This window comes from Carassius carassius, chromosome 49 (assembly GCF_963082965.1).
Source record: "Carassius carassius chromosome 49, fCarCar2.1, whole genome shotgun sequence".
Classification (NCBI taxonomy): Eukaryota; Metazoa; Chordata; class Actinopteri; order Cypriniformes; family Cyprinidae; genus Carassius; species Carassius carassius.
This window is the reverse complement of record NC_081803.1, coordinates 19,239,884-19,261,042: the sequence shown is the minus strand read 5'-3', so window position 1 is coordinate 19,261,042 and position 21,159 is coordinate 19,239,884. Positions and strand designations below refer to the sequence as shown.

The window sequence follows — 21,159 nt, the reverse complement described above, 5'->3', positions numbered from 1 at the left end:
TTTTTTTAAGGTAATGATAAATCAAAACAAATTGTCCAAGTGTAATATGTAATGATGCATAGCACAAAACTGTAGTCAGATTGTGGTCAGAGAAAATATGAACAAAATATCCATGACTTTGGAGGTTTTTAAATCACCCACTTATTTTGCAAGACCTAGAAGTAATATAGACAATGGATCAAATCAGGAAAAATACTTCAACCAGTCAGTGTCTAGCATCTAGCGATTGCAAGCAACTTTGGCTCTTTGTCAGAAATAAATTGAGCATTTCTTTTTGCACTTTTCCCTTGCTAGGCATCTTGGTCACGACAAGGACTCTGGATTTCCCAAGTTCTGTCTCATGCTATTTGATAATTTGGCTAAAATATTGTATTTATTGCGATGTAACAAAGTGTAATGCAGCAGCTTCGGATTAAACATTGTCATCTTTCACTGAAGGTCCAAATTCAGCTTCACTGATTAAACACAACTGTGTTTTTTACATGATGTGGAATGCAAGAGTTCAGCTTTTTATGACTTCCTCTGATCTTTGGCTAAAAAGCCTGAGAAAACAGATGTCCTCAGAGGTGATGTTTATGCATGGAGAAGACTGGCTCTGTTGAATAATGGCAGCAATATTTTGTATGAAGCTGGAACCAATCCATAGGGGGACCAACGCCCATGACGACTGTCAAGCCAGTGCAAGTGCGTGTAAATGTAAAGTCCTGAGAAGGTTAATAGCTCTTTTCAAAGTAAAAAACGTGGCTCTTATTCATAAGTCAGCTGATTATTTTCATATTCGAAACCTAAGGGGAAGTCCTACGTGAGATGCATGCAGGTGTTTGGGAGTTCTATACTGTGGCTTGACCTCAACATGACTCATAGGGGTCTCCATGAGCCTTGTTACGATTCTTCTCAAAGATCGCAACAAAGTAAGGGAGACGCCACACAACCGCTGCGTAAACAATAAAATTTATTTAAATAAAGTAATAAACATGAAGTGTCAAGAGATCAGTATAAATGATAGTCAGCGTGTCAGCATGTAATTGTAAGTAAGCCAGCTCAAGTGATATCAGTCCAACCAAACATAAAGAGAAGTTCGAATCAACATATTGACATCAGATCTCCGAAACGGCTGTGATCTCCCATAGCCCACACATCCCGTCAGCTCTCCAGAAGCCTCCAGAACCGCAACACCAGCGAGCCATCGTCTCCCTCTCTCTGTTTGACAGTGTGTCTTTTAAAGTAGCCTGATCTGGTTCAGGTGTAAAGCCACGCCCACCAGCAATCAGCCTGTATCTCGGGACCAACACACAAGCACTCACTGCACAAGACTCATTGAACCGTCACACACCCCCCTTTAAAAAGATCCGATATCTTATAAGGATCCTCAAAACCTCTCAAAGAATCTAAAAAATAAACAAACTAACAAAGCATACTTTCCTTTCAAAATCATTCTTTTTTTTTTTTTTTAATGAGATCCGATCTCCGTAGTACAAGTGTTTTCCACAGTCACCTCCATTCTCCTAGACTACTCAATTTATCCCCAGCAATCTGGATCCTGAAAGCATATTAAGGCAACAAACAGAGAGCACAGAAAAATAGTAACAACTGTTCAAACACTTACAGTACACTATTCGATCTAGTCAGGAACACGGGATAACGCATCTGCCACTACGTTATTAGTTCCCTTGATGTGTTTTACAGTTAAACTGTAAGGCTGCAAAAATAGAATCCAGCGCATTAACCGCTGACTCAGGGACTGTAGAGAGTGTAAAAACGTTAGAGGATTGTGATCAGAATAAACCTCCACAGGTAATCCGCCCCCAACGTACACATCAAAATGTTGAAGAGCCCAAATTAAGGATAATGCTTACTTCTCTATTACAGAATAGTTCCTTTGGTAAGTATTAAACTTATGAGAAAAGAAACTTACAAGATGGTCGAGTCCACTCTCACCAGTCTGTAATAGAACCGCTCCAGCACCAATCTGGCTGGCATCTACTTGTATCTTAAAAAGTTTATCCAGCCAAGGGGCAGCTAAAACAGGGGCAACAGTTAGTAACAGTTTAACATGTTCAAAAGCCTTCTGACAATTTTCACTCCAAACAAAATTGACAGCACTCTTAAGCAGATCAGTGAGTGGAGAAACAACAGTTGAAAAATTTGGGCAAAACCCCCGGTAATACCCGACCATCCCTAAAAAACGCATCAGCTCCTTCTTTGTTGATGGAGGAGGAAACTGTTGAATAGCTGCAACTTTGGCTTGAACAGGACGTACCTCACCCTGTCCAACTTCTTTTTCCAAATATCTGACAGTACCCTTGGCAAACTCACACTTTGCCAAGTTCACTGTAAGACATGCCTCAGCCAAACTCAGCAGAAGCGCACGAAGATGTACCAGATGTTGTTCCCATGTATCACTAAATACAATAACATCATCCAAATACACCGCACAACCCGTCAGGCCGAATACCACTTTATTCATCAATCTCTGGAAGGTTGCGGGTGCATTTCTCAAACCGAAACTCATAACAGAGTAAGAATATAACCCAGATGGTGTAATGAATGACGTTAACTCTTGAGCTCTGGGAGTTAAAGGCACTTGCCAATACCCCTTTAGAAGGTCTAGTTTGCTTACAAACTTAGCAGAACCCACCTGATCCACACAATCCTCCATTCGAGGAAGTGGAAAAGCGTCAGGTTTAGTAATAGCGTTTAACTTGCGGTAATCAGTGCAAAATCTATAAGTAGAATCTGGCTTTTTTACCAACAAGCATGGTGAAGCCCAACTGGAGCATGAAGGAACAGCGATCTCATTCTTAAGCATATACTGAACTTCTGACTCCAGCACATTCCGCTTATTGATGGGAACCCTGTAAAAACGCTGACGAATAGGTCGCGCATCTCCCACATCCACATCATGCTGGATCAGATGCGTACGGGTGGGCACGTCTGCAAACAAACTAGGAAAATCAAACAACAACTCTATCAATTCTGACCTTTTTAACTCTGACAAATGTGAAAAAAAACCTCCAGATTCTGAAGGGTCTCTGAATTCTTTAACTGTGGAAGCAAAACACAGTCTCCAGGTTCAATTACATCCTCCCCTCCTTCTACAGAAAAAGGTTGAGAATTATCCAGAGGGACAGCAGCAACAGTAACAGTTGGCTTAACCAGTTGAGTGTCAGAAATACGAGAATTATAAGTAAATTTACGTGAAAACACTGTTTAACCTTTCGCCGATTTGGAGTTGCAATTTGATAATTTTGGTCAGTCATTTTTCGAAGAACAGTATATGGTCCAGTAAACCGTGCGCAGGAGAGCCAGATGAAGGTAATAAAACCAGCACTTGATCACCCGGTATAAAAACACGGCATTGGGTATGTTTGTCAAAGTGTTTCTTCATCTTATCTTGTGCTCCAACAAGATTTTTCTGAGCACTCAGTCCAGCTAAAAATAAACGTCTACGGAAACCATCAACATATTCCAACAAATTTTGAGGAGGATCCTTTTCACCCAATCCCCCCCTCAAAACAGAAAGAGGACCACGTACACTGTGACCAAACACAAGATCATCCGGGCTAAAACCCAAACTCTCTTGTTGTACCTCTCTAGCTGCAAGTAACAACCAGGGTAAACCCTCCACCCAGTCGCGGTTCAACTCCACACAGTAAGCACGTAGTAACGCTTTCAATGTTTGGTGAAACCGTTCGAGCGCACCTTGACTTTGAGCGTGATATGGGCTTGATTGATTGTGCTTGACCTTAATCACTCTCAAAATCTCAGCAAACATACGTGAAGTGAAATTAGACCCTTTATCGCTCTGAATAATCTTCGGTATCCCAAAAATAGAGATGAATTGGGTTAAAGCTTTCACAACTGCCTTAGTAGTAATTCTTCTGATCGGATAAGCTGCCGGGTATCGAGTTGCCTGACACATCACAGTCAGCAAATATACATTACCTGATTTAGATTTAGGTAATGGACCCACGCAGTCAATTATTAGATGTTCAAAGGGTTTACTTGTAGCCGCAATCGGACACAGAGGCACTGGTCTCAAAGATTGATTCGGTTTCCTTGTTAACTGACAGGTATGGCACGTTTTAATAAAGGCCGAAATATCCTTTTTCAAACATGGCCAATAAAACTGTCTCAAAACTCTGTTATAGGTTTTATTTACTCCGAAATGACCAGCAACTTCACCATGTGAAATTCGCATTACCACCTCTCGAAATTGTTTTGGCACCACTACTTGAATTACAGATTCCTCCATCAAACCTTTCTTACAGGGAATAAATTTCCTTAAAAGTATCTCATCCTGGATAAAATATCCACTGGCAGCACTTCTTACCTCCTGTGATGGAATAACATTCTCAAACAGTTGTTGTAACCCAGGATCATTCTGTTGTGCAGTCATCAACTCCCTATGAGTAATAGGAAGAAGAGTAGACAAACCAGGCACAACACAGTTAAACACTTCTTTTTCTTCACAAGATACCTCACGACTCCTTGAACGGGTTACTGCACACGTTACAAATACCTCAGGGAATTCTTGCATTAGTACATCAGAAGTTTCAATCAATGGGGTGGACACTACCACAGGTGGTGGAATTACCTCTCGCCATACCCTATCTCCAGCTAAATTATTCCCCAGTATTACCATAACACCATCCACTGGCAATGATGGACGCACTCCCAGGGTTACTTCTCCACAGACCAACTCCGAAGTCAAGTTTATCCTGTGCAAAGGGACAGAAAGAGTTTGTAATCCAATTCCCCTGATTAAAACATTCTTCCCTTCACTTGATGCATCAGAAAAAGGCAGGACCGATTCAAGAATAAAGGATTCTGAAGCTCCGGTATCTCTCAAAATCTTAACTGGAACTTTTTTATCAGAATTAATCAAAGAAACAAATCCCTCCATAATGAATGGTGCAAAGTGCTTTGTGCTGTCACTCTTTGACTCAGACACTGCATTCCCTACTTCCATAAAAGCACAACCCGCAAAATCATTAGTTCCTGTAGTCTCCGTCAACAATACAGGACTAGCATTGGCATTCGTCTTATTCTTTGAACTAAATTTCAACTTTGAGGCCAAAATCGGACACTTATTTTTACATAGCCCACACATCCCGTCAGCTCTCCAGAACCGCAACACCAGCGAGCCATCGTCTCCCTCTCTCTGTTTGACAGTGTGTCTTTTAAAGTAGCCTGATCTGGTTCAGGTGTAAAGCCACGCCCACCAGCAATCAGCCTGTATCTCGGGACAAACACACAAGCACTCACTGCAAAGGACTCATTGAACCGTCACAGCCTCTTGTACAAATTATGATACATTAATTGGTTCCAGCTGCTTTCCCAGTATGGACCCATGTGCCAATCACAATGGCCTTCCCAGAATCCTAAGGGACCTCACCCTTAAGTGAGGGAACAGCAATGAAGGGCCAAGAAACCTTTGTAAAAAAAATTTTTTTAAATCCCATTAAAATTAAAAACCCAGCTTTCATCATCATCAAACACGTTCTACAGCCATGTAAAAAAGAGATTCAGTATTTTATTTTTTTACAAGTTATTTGTCAAAGTTAAAACCACAACAGAACATTCAAAAAGGGATGTTCTCATTTGAAGAGCTTCACTTGTGAAATACACCTATTAGCCTTTATGTAACCATAGCTTTCAGCCATAAGCATATGTCATCAGTTGGTTCCCAACCTTCCTTAAGTGTTTTGACCCTTACCTCAACACTCTCCGGTTGGTGGGTTGGCAGTGGTGGCCAAGTCACTGCCCATCTGCTCATGGCTTCCAGCTTTCTTCCTCTCTCTTGCTCCATATCCAGCATTGTGATTGCATTCCATGAGATGACTTAAGGAAAATCTACTCATTGTTTACTCAGCCACACTGATGTTCCTGGGACCATGCCAAGTAAGTCAGTTGGCTCAGCAATGGTTCTTAGAATTGCTCAGCATTTTTGATAAGTGTGGTGGGTGTAAGGGAAGAGGAATTGCCATCATTGACTGTGTGTCCTTTTCTCTGAAATTTATTATTGGCACAAACCTGCTTTCATTCCTCTGGACACCATATTGCACACCCTCTGGAGAATCAGGTCTGACAGATGTGGTGAACTTTGTGGTTCGGTTTGCCCATGCTAACTGTCGGAACTGACTGCCATTCTGTATACCGTTTGCTTCAGTGGATTTATTAAACAGCCATAGCTCACTATTTAGAAACTAGCATCCTAAATCATAATATATTTTATCCAAAAGCTCCTACCAATAACTTAGGAGTTATATTTTATTGCACTTAAAATGGAAACCTAACAGGCAATCGGACAGACAAATGTTTAAAATATGCACTCATTGCAAGATTTGAAAAAAAAAAACATAAGGTACAACATACATCATGTGTAAGCATGGAAGTTATATGATAGAATTGCTTAGCAACTTGCTAGGAAGACACAGTCCACATTTTATTGCAAAAATATTCCTTCAAGAGTTTCATACTGTATATCAGCACAATTAAAACAATTGTATAGCACCATGTCAGTGCTGATTTCATACCTTGCTCACAGAGGGCTCCTGAATAGCTGGGCAGACAGACACAACTGAAACCGTTTAACCGGTCAATGCATGTACCACCATTGTGACAAGGGTTTGACTGGCATTCATCAATTTCTGCAGGAATTAGGACAAGAAAATTTCTTACTTTACTCAGAAGCTTTAATTGTGTTCATCAAAAGTGAAAATATTAAAGGCTTCAAACCATTTTCACAGTGTTCCCCACTGAATCCAGGCATGCAGACACATATGTTTCCTTTTCCATTAGAATAGCAAGTTCCATCATTTTCACACACACTGACAGAGCAAAGTGTGAGACCTTAAATATCAAAGTAACATCTATTAGTGGATGGACAAACCCATTATGGATAAGTGGACTACAAAGAAGAGTAATTCAATTATTTTGTGAACCAAAAGAGAGGAACTATTGAAATAACATTTAAACCACTTCAGATGATAAGCAATATACTGTATGAGTTACAAAAGTATGTGGAACTGTACCTTGCAAAACCTCCATATGACTCTCAACAGTGTAGCTGGAATCTGTCCAGAATTCTGGTTTTCTTGTGGTGAACTCTTTCCTGGACGGTGGTTGTCCGTGAATAATTGAGGGACCCACCACATCTTCATAATCTACAACATTCTCTTCAAATACCACAATACTTGTGGCTTTGGGGGTGGTGAAAACATTTTCTGTAGCAGAAGTAGTTCCCCTATCCAAGACCTGAACTGGCTCTTTCACATTTAAGTCGGTAACAACACTGGTGGTGGGATAACTGGAAACTTGGGTAAACGAGGTGAGAGGCTTCTCAGTTGGTAATCCGAATGTAGAACGTGATATTTCTTGTGTTGTCTCATCTGAAGTCTCTGATGACTGCACTGAGATGGTTGTCTCTTCGGATGGTGATTTTTGGATTATAATGGTTTCTTGGGAGCCCAAAGTCTCTGATGACTGCACTGAGGTGGTTGTCTCTTCTGATGGTGATTTTTGGATTAGAACAGTTTCATGGGAGGAAGACATTACTGCTCTAAGACTATCAGTGGGCAGAATGGTGGTCTCTGAACTTTGGGTTGTGAATTTTGTTTGAGTTTGGACACTAGTGAATGTCAGTGGTGTTGTGTCTTCTGCAGAACCTTCAAATACTTTAGTTGTTTCATCATGTGCATCAACACTTGTTTCTTCAGTTTGTTTAATAAGAAGGGATGGAACAGAAGTTGCAGTGAAAGGTTGTTTTGAGAATGCTTCAGTTGACTGATCACCAGAGCCGATGTCCTCAGAGATAGTGAAGATTATACTTAGGTCTTTTTCAATCTCAGGCACCAATAAAGGACTCTTAGTTGTACTTCTGTTCTGGTCTTTCTCAGAGTGTGTAATGTAAGGAGTGCTTTCTTCTGGGATTGTCTCTGTTTGAAAAGTTGAAACCACCTGAATCGTAGGATCTGTAATGGGCAAAGCCAAACTAACAGGTTGCCTATGCTCTTTAGGATGAGTAGTTGTTAAGGAACTTGTAAAGCTGTGAGATGAATCAGTGAATGATGGAGATAAAGTTGGTTGCTTTGATTCTTCTGCTGCATATATATCTTGCCCCGAGCCCTCATCTTCAGTGGAGGTTGAGCCTTCAAAATCTTCTGTTTCTGGTTTTGTTTCTCTGTTCTCTGTTCTCTCCATTTCTGCAGTGCTGGATTCTGAAGTTGTAACAATTGGTCCTTCAGTACTGTAGTCCACCCCAAATGCCAGTGTTGTCTTCTCTGTTTCAGCTATTTCAGTTTCATCGGTAGCCACCACATATGAGACATTAGTTGTTGGAAGTGTGTCTTCTGCAGAACCTTCCAAGGGGGTCAGTTCCTCTTCATCATCTGTTGGGTGCATCACCGAACCTTCTTCGTGCATGCTAAAAGATATGGTTTGTGGGGTCAACTTCTGGCTTGAGGATTTGGTTGCAAATATGGGCAATTCTGTTGTGGTTATACTTTCCAGGCTATTTGTTGTGAAATAGGGCTCAATTAGGCTTCTAATCGTTGAGCCAAATTCTTCAGTCTCTGGGGAAGATGTGGTGCCTTCAGCCTCCTTCGTAAGTATATCTATCATATCAAAAGTGATGGTTTCTTCTGGTGGTGGGATAGCAGTGTCAAACTGGTCTCCTCTAGCCTCCTGAGTTTGGTCATTGTCCGGTTTCAGAGTCAGCTCGTGTTTTCCGTTAATGAAACTCACTTTTGGGGTGATGGTAACAGAAGCTGATGGATATGTTTCACCTGTAAGGTCTCCACTGCCCAAAGGTGGCTCACTTTCAATAGGTGTTAGAAGTCGATTAGAGAGCCCTGGTTCTCCAAGGAATTTAAGAATAGCATCAACCCCCGCATTATTAAAAGTATTATCTGCAAAAAATAGTTAAAATACATAACACACACACACATGAATGTTTCTACATAAGTAATGACTCTACTTATATACAGCGAAAAGCTTATTATAAATTCTATTCAGTGATATGTCCCTGTGAGACCCTAAAGTCACTATACTGCAAAATTACAAGACCCTTTTCATTTATTCATAGTTTAAAATTAAACAAAGTCATTCCAGCTACTGTTACATTACACAGTTAAAATGTGTGAAATATAGCCAGAAATTGTACTACCCAAGGCCTCAATAACATGCATAAGAAAATATACTTTAATTTTGGTGGACCAACTAGCAGCCACAAATGGTAACCTGATCTGAAGACTGGACGAGGTAAGGAAAAGTAATTAGCTTGCAGTGATTACTTCGCTGATTGTTTTAAGGGGCTTTGCCATTTGACCCAGGAGGCATTTGTCTGTGGCTTTGAGAGCTACTTTTTCTCACACTCAACACCTCTGTCTCTCCCTGATGTTTTACTATAGTAGGTGCCTCTAGTATGTCGACCCATTGGAACTACAAGACAGGAACACTGGCTGCAGTCTATTTACAGATGTTTATCAACCTCATCACTCTTTCCAGCAACACGGGAAGTCAATCAAGGTCGTGGAAAGGCATGGAAGATCTGTCTCTCTTCTCCTTATTATGCATATAGGCAGCACCACTAGATTAGCTATACTTCTAGATGAGGTAAAGATTTGGCACAAACCAAATATTAAAGCAACTGCATGAAATTTGCAAACCAGCAGCAGGCATCTTGACAGAGCCAAATGTTGCCTCTCTTTAGCCAAGCTCTACATTAATTTTGCATCTCAGTGTTTCCTAAGCCAAGTCACTCATTTACAACATGCTGCTTTGGACAAGCAACAATCACAAAAAAATACTGCCACTCCAAAATATGAAAGGACAAGCAAAACTGATTAATATGAGAAAGAAGTCAATGTATTATATCTTTGTATGCTGTTTTGCTTTGGTAAAATTAGCTTCTATATAAAAAATGTTTTGGCATCAACAACATTTTTATGAACTTCCATTTGACCTACCTGGTTGATTTCTCCCCGTAATGTTGTATATGAACAAATTGATGCCCAATGGAAAGTCGACATCCTTTGTGGTTTCATTCTGCTGGCCTTGCAAGATCTCTTCAATTAAATGTGAGCTTTTCAAAGTGGACTCAGCCAAATCCAGACTTTCTTCAGTCATGTTTGCTGTAGATTCATTCTCTTTGTACACAATTTGTAGCTTGTCTGGATTTGGATCTCCTTTGAAGTCTATAACAAGCACAGGTGAAGCAGGAATCACATTCTCAGGAGTATCGGTGTCAGCGCTGCTGTTACCCTCTGCACCACTGGATTCCCCATGCGGAGGATCCCGCCCAGGATGCATGTTCTCTCTGTTGGGCTGACGGGGTTGCTGGATAGAGAAGAAGGAATCTGAATAATGGGGCATAACATCATGTGGTACCCCTTGCACCAAGGAGCTGTCATTGTCCAAAGAGCTGCCATAGTCATTAAATGTGGTTGTGGTGTCCATATCCAAACTTGTCTCAGCTTCAGTTGGTAGAACAACAAAGGATTTAGCAGAGGGATGTACTTCAGGAGATGGATATGTTTCACCTGTAAGGACTCCACTGCTCAAAGGTGGCTCACTTTCAACAGATGTTAGAAGTGGATTAGAGACCCCTGGTTCTCCAAGGAATTTAAGAATAGCATCAACTCCCGCATTATTAAAAGGATTACCTGCAAAAAAATAATACATAACACACCCCTGAGTCACTGGTTTTCAATTCCAGTCCTTATTCTGATCATCAGCTCATTAGGAGATAGATCTGAACTAATGGGGTCAGATAAGAGAGACATACAAAATGTCTGGACTGGAACTGTGAAATACTGACCTAATTGAGTTAGTTTAATAATACTGGGTAAGCCAGCAGCTTATCAAAGATGATCTACTGTAAAGCCTGCTTCCATATTCAGTTACAAATTCATGTTGCCAATTTTTCAAATAACTTTATAGATATTTTAGAAACTAGCACTGCATATATATAACACTTAATGCTAGAGTCTCACTTGAGGCAAATAAAACGCTCACATCAGTTATGATTTTGACAGTAAAGATATTACTGATTATTGTTTCTACATAAGTAATGACTCTACTTATATACAGCCAAAAGCTTATTATAAATTCTATTCAGTGATATGTCCCTGTGAGACCCTAAAGTCACTATACTGCAAAATTACAAGACCCTTTTCATTTATTCATAGTTTAAAATTAAACAAAGTCATTCCAGCTACTGTTACATTACACAGTTAAAATGTGTGAAATATAGCCAGAAATTTTACTACATCCTCAAGGCCTCAATAACATGCATAAGAAAATATACTTTAACTTTGGTGGACAAACTAGCAGCCATAAATGGTAACCTGATCTGAAGACTGGACGAGGTAAGGAAAAGTAATTAGCTTGCAGTGATTACTTCGCTGATTGTTTTAAGGGGCTTTGCCATTTGACCCAGGAGGCATTTTTCTGTGGCTTTGAGAGCTACTTTTTTTTCACACTCAACACCTCTGTCTCTCCCTGATGTTTTACTATAGTAGGTGCCTCTAGTATGTCGACCCATAGGAACTACAAGACAGGAACACTGGCTGCAGTCTATTTACAGATGTTTATCAACCTCATCACTCTTTCCAGCAACACGGGAAGTCAATCAAGGTCGTGGAAAGGCATGGAAGATCTGTCTCTCTTCTCCTTATTATGCATATAGACAACACCACTAGTTTAGCTATACTTCTAGATGAGGTAAAGATTTTGCACAAACCAAATATTAAAGCAATTGCATGAAATCGAAGACCAGGTCCAAATCTTTTGTTTGCAAACCAGCAGCAGGCATCTTGACAGAGCCAAATGTGTTCTCTCTTTAAAAAAGGTCTACATTCATTTTGCATCTCAGTATTTCCTAAACCAAATCACTAATTTACAACATGCTGCTTTGGACAAGCAACAATCACCTGCCACACCAAAATATGAAAGGACAATCAAAACTGGTTCATGTGAGCAAGTCAATGTATTATATCTTTGTATACTGTCTTGCTCTGGTAAAATTAACTTCTATATAAACATTGTTTTGTATTAACAGAATTTTTATGAATTTCCATCTGACCTACCTGGTTGATTTCTCCCTGTAATGTTGTATATGAACAAATTGATGCCCAATGGAAAGTTGACGTCCTTTGTGGTTTCATTCTGCTGGCCTTGCAAGTTCTCTTCACTTAAATTTGAGATTTTCAAAGTGGACTCAGCCAAATCCAGACTTTCTTCAGTCATGTTTGCTGTGGTTTCATTCTCTTTGTACACAATTTGTGGCTTTTCTGGGTCTCCTTCCAAGTCTATAACAAGCACAGGTGAAGCAGGAATCACATTCTCAGGAGTATCCGTGTCAGCGCTGCTGTTACCCTCCGCACCACTGGATTCCCCATGCGGAGGATCCCACCCAGGATGCATGTTCTCTCTGTTGGGCTGACGGGGTTGCTGGATAGAGAAGAAGGAATCTGAATAATGGGGTATGCTACCATGGGGTACCCCTTGCACCAAGGAGCTGTCATTGTCCAAAGAGCTGTCATAGTCATTAAATGTGGTTGTGGTTTCCATATCAGAAATTGTCTTAGCCTCAGTTGGTACAACAACAATGGATTTAGCAGAGGGATGTACATCAGGAGAGCCTCTGTCACGTGGAGCCATGCTTGCAGAAAACATGGATGGTGGCTCTTCTGTGGTGCCATGGGCTGGCATAGAAGAGACTGCTTTAAAGGAAGAGGTTTGATGGGTGTCTGAAAGAACTGGAGGTGTTGTAGGTCCAGCTGTGGGTACAGTTGTAGGATCCCATCCTGAGAAGAGAGAGAAAAGGAAAGATCTCATTTTGACCAAGCCTTTCTCAAATACTTCTTAATTTAAAGTGCGTAGCTCTGCTGCCCACAGTGGCACCAAATGAAATGACAAAAATAAAGGTTTTCAATTGTAAATTGTTTCCAATCTTCAACTCGCCTGACCCGTATTCATAAAATTTAAAATTCATAACAGCTGACAAGAGAAATTTCAAAAGTGCTACATTGTCAACCTATAAACAGTATATATGTCTCCATACATAAAATAGTGATAGATGATACTATGACACTTTTATTAGGTAATATTCAGGTGAGCATTGTAGAATACTTTTACAGTTTTATCCCAAATAAGTCACAGCCCTCAGTCTATTCATATTGACCAAGTAAGTGCAAAAAATGCTATTCTTGGCAGCAAAGTCAAGATATTTCTACAAAATGCCAATAACAGCAGAATCGTCTAAGTATTGAGGGAATTTTTGGCTGGTCAAGAGTTATTTTGGGAAAATGACGTACTATGAAAGAGGAAGAACTTGAAAGTTTATATTTATTTTGAAACTTTAGCTTCCTTTCCAGAGCATTTTTGGCTAGGTTGCATTTAGCCCAACCACATATTTTGACTCCAACCAGAAGGTAAATAGTCCTGAATAAGTGCACTTGTAATTACAGTATGTAATGTAAGTGCCAATGTCATCTCATTCTCACAATCGATAAATCTAACCTAAACACTGCTGTCTACGTGCATGCTACCTCTGACACACTTTCACGGACCTATAAAATAAATTGAAATGGCCAAGTAAATGACACCATAATGTTCACTCTTGTCTGTTCATACACGTATTGCTGCTGTGCTTATGATGTGTTGGCAAGCCTCCAAAGGTTTGACTCAGATGGTAAAAAAAATGTCATGCTTAGCAAGAGCTTTCAACACCACAGTAAAACCATTCATGACAACATGCATGGCAGTTGCCCATCTAGCTGCAAGCAGAGGAATAGAGAGGGGGTCCAAATGTCTGAAAGTACAAGTGAAAAGGCTTCTGTTTTGCTGAATTAAAAAATATACATGGATTTCAGAATGTCTTAATATGTAGTGTGTCTCCTTTTCCTTTAATGACAGCAGCATGTGACCTTATAAGACCAGGCTAGATGGCATTTTTAATTTTTTCACTAATAAAAATCAGGCCGGGAGACATGCTGCTGTTCAAATGTTTGGGGTCAGTAATTTATTTTATTTTATTTTTAACTAAATTGATACTTTCAATCAGCAAGAAGGCATTACAGTACATTGATAAAAAGTTACAGTGAAGACATTTACAGTGCTATATGAGATTTCTATTTTAAATAAATGCTGTTCTTTTGAAAATTCTAAAAACTACTCTGATTTTGTCTATTGCATGTTCTTAGAAGCATTTCACTGACAATTTGGTCTGACTTGTGCAACAAAATGCTTGTTTTCAGTACTAACAAACAATTGTTGTTCTTTCCACATTTACCACATTTGACAATTTATGTTCTTTTAAATCTGTTTTTACACCAGCAGCATTTCAGACACATAATGCAAAAGTTATGCAGTTTGTTGTGTGCAGACAAAGGCCCACACCCATTTCTGCTTCTTTCAGTCTCTTCGAATGTGGATCTATCTTCATCGTTCTGTAAGGCTGCACACTTCATGACCAGGCTAACAGAATATAAAATACCAGAATACTACGACAACATGACATAATCAGGATTCGACATTATACATTAAGAATATGAATACATAAGAGTGAGCAAATGATTGAACGATGACAAAAGCATTTGCTATTGACAAGGGTATCTCACTGCTTCTTTGCCTCTGGCTCAGTCTGTGGACATACAAAGCCAGCTGTTAGACATTAGGGATGTGTCCTCTTTTCTATGCAGCGACTCTGATGTAAAACATCAGGCATCTTTTTCCCTTATAAAACCCCAGTGATCTTGAAACAATACACAAAAATACATTACACAAAGCACAAAAGGAAGTCATATCCCCCACTGGCATTTGTTTATATATTATAGTGGGGCACTCTTGCCCTCCATGCTCTTTTCTGGCCTACCCAGAGTGCTTTTGTTTGTTCTGCAGTAGAAGTTCATTTAAGAGAAGTGCTTCATGTCCGGTTACATGAAACAAGCTGCGGCTAACAGGAAAGCCACAAAATCCCTGGAGGCAGGGGGCGACAAGGACATACCTGATGTAAATTCGGATTAAATGCATGTTAAGCGCTACTTTTTTGGGTCAGTTAGTATGCCATTTTAAGGCAAATATTTGAGCTAGACGTAGAACAGAGGTTTAACAGATGAAATTTGATGACACCCTGGAGAGAACGAACTCTTCTGCTTCCACCCAGCTAGCAGAGAGAGGAAAGGACAGCTCGGAGTCACAGCTGTTATGATATCACAGCAAAACAGACGCCTTTCTATCTGCAAAACAATATCATGAGAAACATGCACTAACAGAGAGTTGCGTCAATCTCTCGAAACCTTTCAAAGAACATGTCTGTGATATATTTCATCTCCAAATTGATAACGAGAAATTAGATATTTCCATAAAATAATATTTATTTACTAATTTCTTTATTATGATTATTTTTAAATAAAAATATAAATTTGATATTTTTAGGACCAGATTGTATTTCTTTTCTTGAAATTCTTCTACAAAGTTTAAAGGATTCGTTTTTTTGTCATGAGCATTTCATGAAGACATACCTTTGAAACAGAAAGCTCCCAGCTTCTCGCTCGGTAAAGGAAATCCAGTCTGGTTGAGGAAACGGTACATAGTCCTCACACCCAGCTGTCCTTTGCCGCACTGCATTCTGGGTACAGAGATGGGGTAGCGGGCGCTGCCGTCAGACAGCCAGCCGAAGTCGCAGCGGTCCATGCCAGCCCTCCAGGCTGCATGAAGGTGACCTGGAGACGCTAAAACTGCATCCCGTCTCTCGCATGCCTCCCTGGCCTCATCTAGAGTCATCTTAGCATCAGCGAAAAACACCTCACCTGAGATTAAACACACACAATAACACATCACATTTTGTGCATTGCACACGCTTAACAAATAACGCAATCCCAGAATGCACTTCTAATAAAAGTGAACTAAATACTTTGAATACCTACAAAAGGTAACTATTTCATGAAGTATTTGTGTGTGTGTGTATATATATATATATATATATATATATATATATATATAATTAAATATAATATTATATATATATTTTTTTATATTTGTTTATATATATATATATTTTTGTAATATATATATATATATATATATATGTTGTTGGGGTGACACTGTAAGTTTTAGGATTTGCTAATACATACATCAATACATTTTGCAACCAAATATAGAAGTAAATTATTGATGCGATTAAATTAGATTGCTATAATCACAAATAAAGCCACACATGGATCTATTTAATTTCAATTTCCTCTCCAAATTCTCATTACTGTAATAAAAAAAATAATATTACTATATAGTTAGGGTTAGGATTAGGGTTTGGCTTAGGGTTAGTTGAATATAATTATGCATAATTAAATGTTATTCTAATAGTAAGTACACATGACGTGTAACAAGCACACTTTAAAATAAAATGTTATCGAAGTATTTTATATTGTGAAAAATCGGATTGAATAATTGTATTATTTAAATAAAACAATACAAGTATTTTTACAATATAGTAATATTTGTTATATTTATGTTTTTAGGAAAAAAAATTATATTATAATATAACCATTTCTGTGAGATTCACCCAATACGTTTTTTCAATAGAATGCAGTAAATACAGTAAATTATTGCTCACCAATAAAACCAAACATGGATTGACCATTAAGATTGTTTAGACATTTTCCCTCCAAATTCTCACTACTGTAAAAAAAAAAAATCTATTTCGACGTTGCCATAGAAAAGTAATTTGTGAGTGAGGATGTGTTCAGCTCAGAGCAGACTTTCCAAACTGACATCTCATAATTATAGTAATTGTGACACTGCGTGAGTCTCTTGTGTGTTTCACGTGAAGAGAAACCCATTCCCTCTGTAGCTTGTTTCTAAACTTACCCTGTAGTTTTCCTACATAGCAGTACACATCATAAGTTTCCGAGGAATTTCTGAGTCCATATGATCTGACTCCTGGCCTCAGAATCATATTGCCATGGCAACCTTCTCGTGGCATTGTTATGGGGTATCTGTGGAGAACAACCCCAGATGCACTTCTCATATCAGTGATAGCATGATTAGACAGATTTGATTCTGGAGCTGAAGAAATCACCTGACGGTTTGGTCGGCCAGCCATCCAGCATCGCACTGGTCAAATCCGTCCTCGAAGGCTGACTCAAGCTGCTCGGCGGTGGCGATGGTCGCGTCCACATCAGTGCAGGCCTGCTTGGCCTGCTCCAAATCTAGAGTGTAGCGACTGGTGTTGGCGCGGTAATGAAACACAACACCTGTGAGACAACACAAATCAACAACTAACTGATTTGATCAAATCGTATATAGCAGTTTGAGGTTTTGTGATAGACTTATATATTCTTGTATACCTGACAAAACCACCTACACTAGCATTCAAAAGTTTGAAGTCAGTAAGTTTTTGAAAGAAATTAATACTTTTACTCATTAAGGACTTATACATTGATCTAAAGTGACAGTAAAGGCATTTAACACTGATAATAATAAGAAATGTTTCTTGAGCAGCAAATCAGCATATTAGAATGATTTCTGAAGGGTCATGTGACACTGAAGACTGGAGGAATGATGCTGAAAATTCAGCACTGAATCACAGGAATGTTTTAAAATATATTCAACTTAAAACAGTTATTTTAAATGGTAGTTATTTAAATATTTCACAATATTACTGTTTTTACTGAATCCTTGATCAAATCAATGCTGTCTTGGTGAGCAGAAGAGACTTATTTCAAAAACATATATATATCTTTTTTTATTTAAAAAATTCCAAGCAACTCCAACTTATGATTGGTCATTTAAATGTGCAACAATTTGATTTTCTTTTTAGTCAGGTGGCCATATAGTCATGATATGCATATTTGATTTCATTTAACAACAAATGGGATCAAATGGGCTGCTTTAGTGACGAATCCCTAGATTCAAAGAAAGGGGCTTTTGTTCTGAACATTGAACGTTTTAGTCACAGCAAAAATCATTGTATTGTTCGTCTATTTAGGTACCTGTTGTGTCAAAAATCCAAACTGATCTTATCGCTCCACTTTACATACACTTGTTTTAACTACTTTCCCATACAGTATCCCTAAATGGTGCTCTGAACTTACACAAGGCAATAATCTGACATAACAGCCACTTAAAAACAGATTTTTGAAATACTTTGAACTATGTTTGGAAAAAGATAAATATATATGTAAAAAACTATGCTTATGGCAGATTGAAAGAAAGAAAGAAAAAAAAAACAGTGCATAATGCAATGCATGACAAAGACATCAATCTGCATGTGTATGAATAAAAGAGAAAAATATAAGGATGCAACTTTTCCAAGAAGGATAAAGAGTAGAATAGAATAGAATAGAATAGAATAGAATAATTTACTTTAATTTAATTTAATTTAATTTAATTTAATTTAATTTAATTTTCCAAGAGGCTTTTACTGTGCAAACTGACTAACAGCTAAATAATAATAAAATAATAAAAATAAAAATAAAATAAATAAATAGTATATTATAATCATACATATATTAAATTAAATTAAATTAATAGGGAAAACAAATCTAGTTCCTAATTAGTTAGCCTTTTGTCACTTAGAATTGGAAAGTGGATGAATTTATGGATGCAACTTTTAGAAGAAGGTGTGCAAATGAAAAATAAAATTTTAAAGTGTGTGTGTGTGGTGGGGGGTTAAATATAAAATGGTAAATAAATTCAACAATTAAAAACATTTCTGGTTCAAACATGCTGAGTTACATGTTGAATTTAATACTTCAACACATATGAGCAATAGTACTACTGATATTTTCTTTAGCAAACACTACTAATAAGGCTCAGAACAAGCCATGCAGTCTGACTGTTATTTGCCCTTTTATGGGCTTTTCTAGTCTTTTTTGGGTACATTAGCAGAACTGCTGGCTCTGAATGCTCTTTTCTCAGAGGGATGGCAGTGTGTTTTTTGGGTTGGCACTACCCTTGAGTGGCAATCAGTGCTGCCCAGGCCCAAAACAGGGCATTGAGTGTATTTGGCAGGAAGACACGTGGCCCTATGGGCCTACAAACACTCCAACAGCACCGTCTCATCTGAGCCAGATGTGCCCATGTTTTACTGCACATAATAATGCTGTAAACAAATACAGTGTTGTTTGTCACCTAACACGATTCTTAGCACTGTTTCTTTGACTTTTTCTAAATGTTTCAGGTTTAATACAAGTTAAGTTCTTGCATGAATAATGTTAGGAACCTTGTACTATTTCTTAAGACATTCTTTCGTAGTCATTCAAGGAACCAAAAAACAAACAATTATTTTTATTTTTTTATGTTCACCCTTCCTTTCTATTACTTAGAAACACAATAAGGCCTTGTCAAGATTCGAGGAAAAACCAGACTCTGAAAGCGATTTTTCCAGACTCTAAAGCAAAATAATCTTTCCCCCTTGTCTCCTGACAGGAACGCTGTCCATTTTGGCTAGCGATGACTAATTACATCATCACATATGCTTATAAGAGTAAAAAAGTGCAGCACATCTGAGAGCCACTGCTGATCAACTTTGCCAATTAAAACTTCTGCTGAAGGAAGTTAAAGAAGCACCATTTTACTTCACAACATGACATATTTCAGTGTAGATATATGGTATATATTATGTTAAAGAATAAAGAAATACCTATTTTTAAGTTTAGATCACCATTGTAGTCTAATCTTTAAAAAAATTAATTTAATAACGCTGATAAATCTAAAAATATATCTAAAATGATAAATTAAATAATTTGCAAATATAAATATAAATAATATCAATTAATATTTAATTATAATATTTAAAATTTCACTTTAATAAACAGTATTATTTTCATATCATACATTAATTCGCAACCCATTTTACATCAAAACATGATGAAATGCAGGAAAAAATCTAAGCCAGAATTTAACTGGATCATGAAAATCAGCCTCACTTTAAAGAATTAATACATTTTTAATTATAATATGATTATATTTCATTTTGTATGCTCATTACCTCTATTTTTATTTAGATTACCTTTGAAGTCTAATATGTAAAGACAATATAACTATATATTATATTTCTGGATAAAATGTGAGATAGGGCTCACTTAACATTAAAGCATTGAAATAATATTAATACAGTGAATATTAAATTATAATAATTAATATTTAATATTATAATTAAACATTTTTTAATGCTCATTTCCCCTATTTTTACATTTAGATTAATTTTGTTGTCTATTTTTTTTAAAAGACTAATAATCTAATAACATCCATAAATCTAAAAAATATTATTATATATAAAAATATAAAATAACAAATCTAACCTTTAGCTAATCTCAGACGGAATATTTCATATTAATGAATCATTAATTCTAATATTTGTTAAATAATATTTTATATTAATTATGACATTTTTGTACTCTGTTGTACATTTAACAAATATATGATTCTTTTTTTTTATATCCTACATTATATCCTTTTTTAAACCAGTTTTATTTCTAAATGAAACACAGATCCTGAAAAGTGGCCATTCTGTAACAAAATGGACTGGCAGTTTGAGGAAAGTCATTAGAGAACATACTGTATAATTAATTCAGCCAGAAATATGTATTGCTTTTATAATTTGCACAGAGTTGACTGACCATTGACATCCAGGTAGATGGACTCTTGAGTGTCTTCAATGCCGTGCATGACCTCGCAGCGGTAAATGCCCGCATCACTGGCCCTGAGCCTCACTATGGACAGAGATGCATCGCCATGGTCCTCGGGGTGGCTGGGAACTGATACCCTGCCTTTAAACTCCAGACCAATCTTGAGGAAGCCATTCTGGGTCACTATCACTATGGTTTCCTCATCGCCGATGATCTTAGTCCACTTGATGCGGAGATGGTCTGTGTGGTTGCTGGATGCTGTGGCCGCAGCTGCAGTGGTGGAGGTGCTGGAGCTGCCGGTAGGAGATGGGAGGATGGAGAAATGGCAGGGCAGGACCACCTGCTCCGCCAGCGAGCCTTGCACTGGAGAACTCCTCTCCACCTTCATCCTACGAGCAGAGTCTGCAAACAAGAAGCAGATAGAGTAAAGGAACCCAAGAGCAGACACAGCATAGCTTTGAAACAACACTTAAATGTCCTGCTTCCATTGAGACTATATATATCAGTTTCATATTATGTA

At 38.1% G+C, this 21,159-nt stretch overlaps 1 protein-coding gene across 3 annotated transcripts in view; it reads right to left on the bottom strand.

The window, feature by feature from the left end:
• vcanb (versican b) overlaps positions 1-21,159 on the bottom strand; it is a 29,772-nt gene that overhangs the window by 6,237 nt on the left and 2,376 nt on the right. Inside the window, exons 3-12 of one of the 3 annotated variants that reach the window (XM_059545308.1) lie at positions 20,631-21,041; positions 17,087-17,261; positions 16,876-17,003; positions 15,531-15,818; positions 12,093-12,812; positions 10,100-10,667; positions 9,972-10,066; positions 7,038-8,912; positions 6,742-6,855; positions 6,540-6,653 (exon numbers count right to left, since the gene is read on the bottom strand). In XM_059545308.1, the coding sequence (XP_059401291.1) occupies positions 6,540-6,653; positions 6,742-6,855; positions 7,038-8,912; positions 9,972-10,066; positions 10,100-10,667; positions 12,093-12,812; positions 15,531-15,818; positions 16,876-17,003; positions 17,087-17,261; positions 20,631-21,041 (4,488 nt within the window). Of the gene's footprint in view, positions 1-6,539; positions 6,654-6,741; positions 6,856-7,037; positions 8,913-9,971; positions 10,668-12,092; positions 12,813-15,530; positions 15,819-16,875; positions 17,004-17,086; positions 17,262-20,630; positions 21,042-21,159 lie in introns of all 3 variants that reach the window. The other 2 variants (XM_059545309.1, XM_059545307.1) reach the window with 2 other exon arrangements.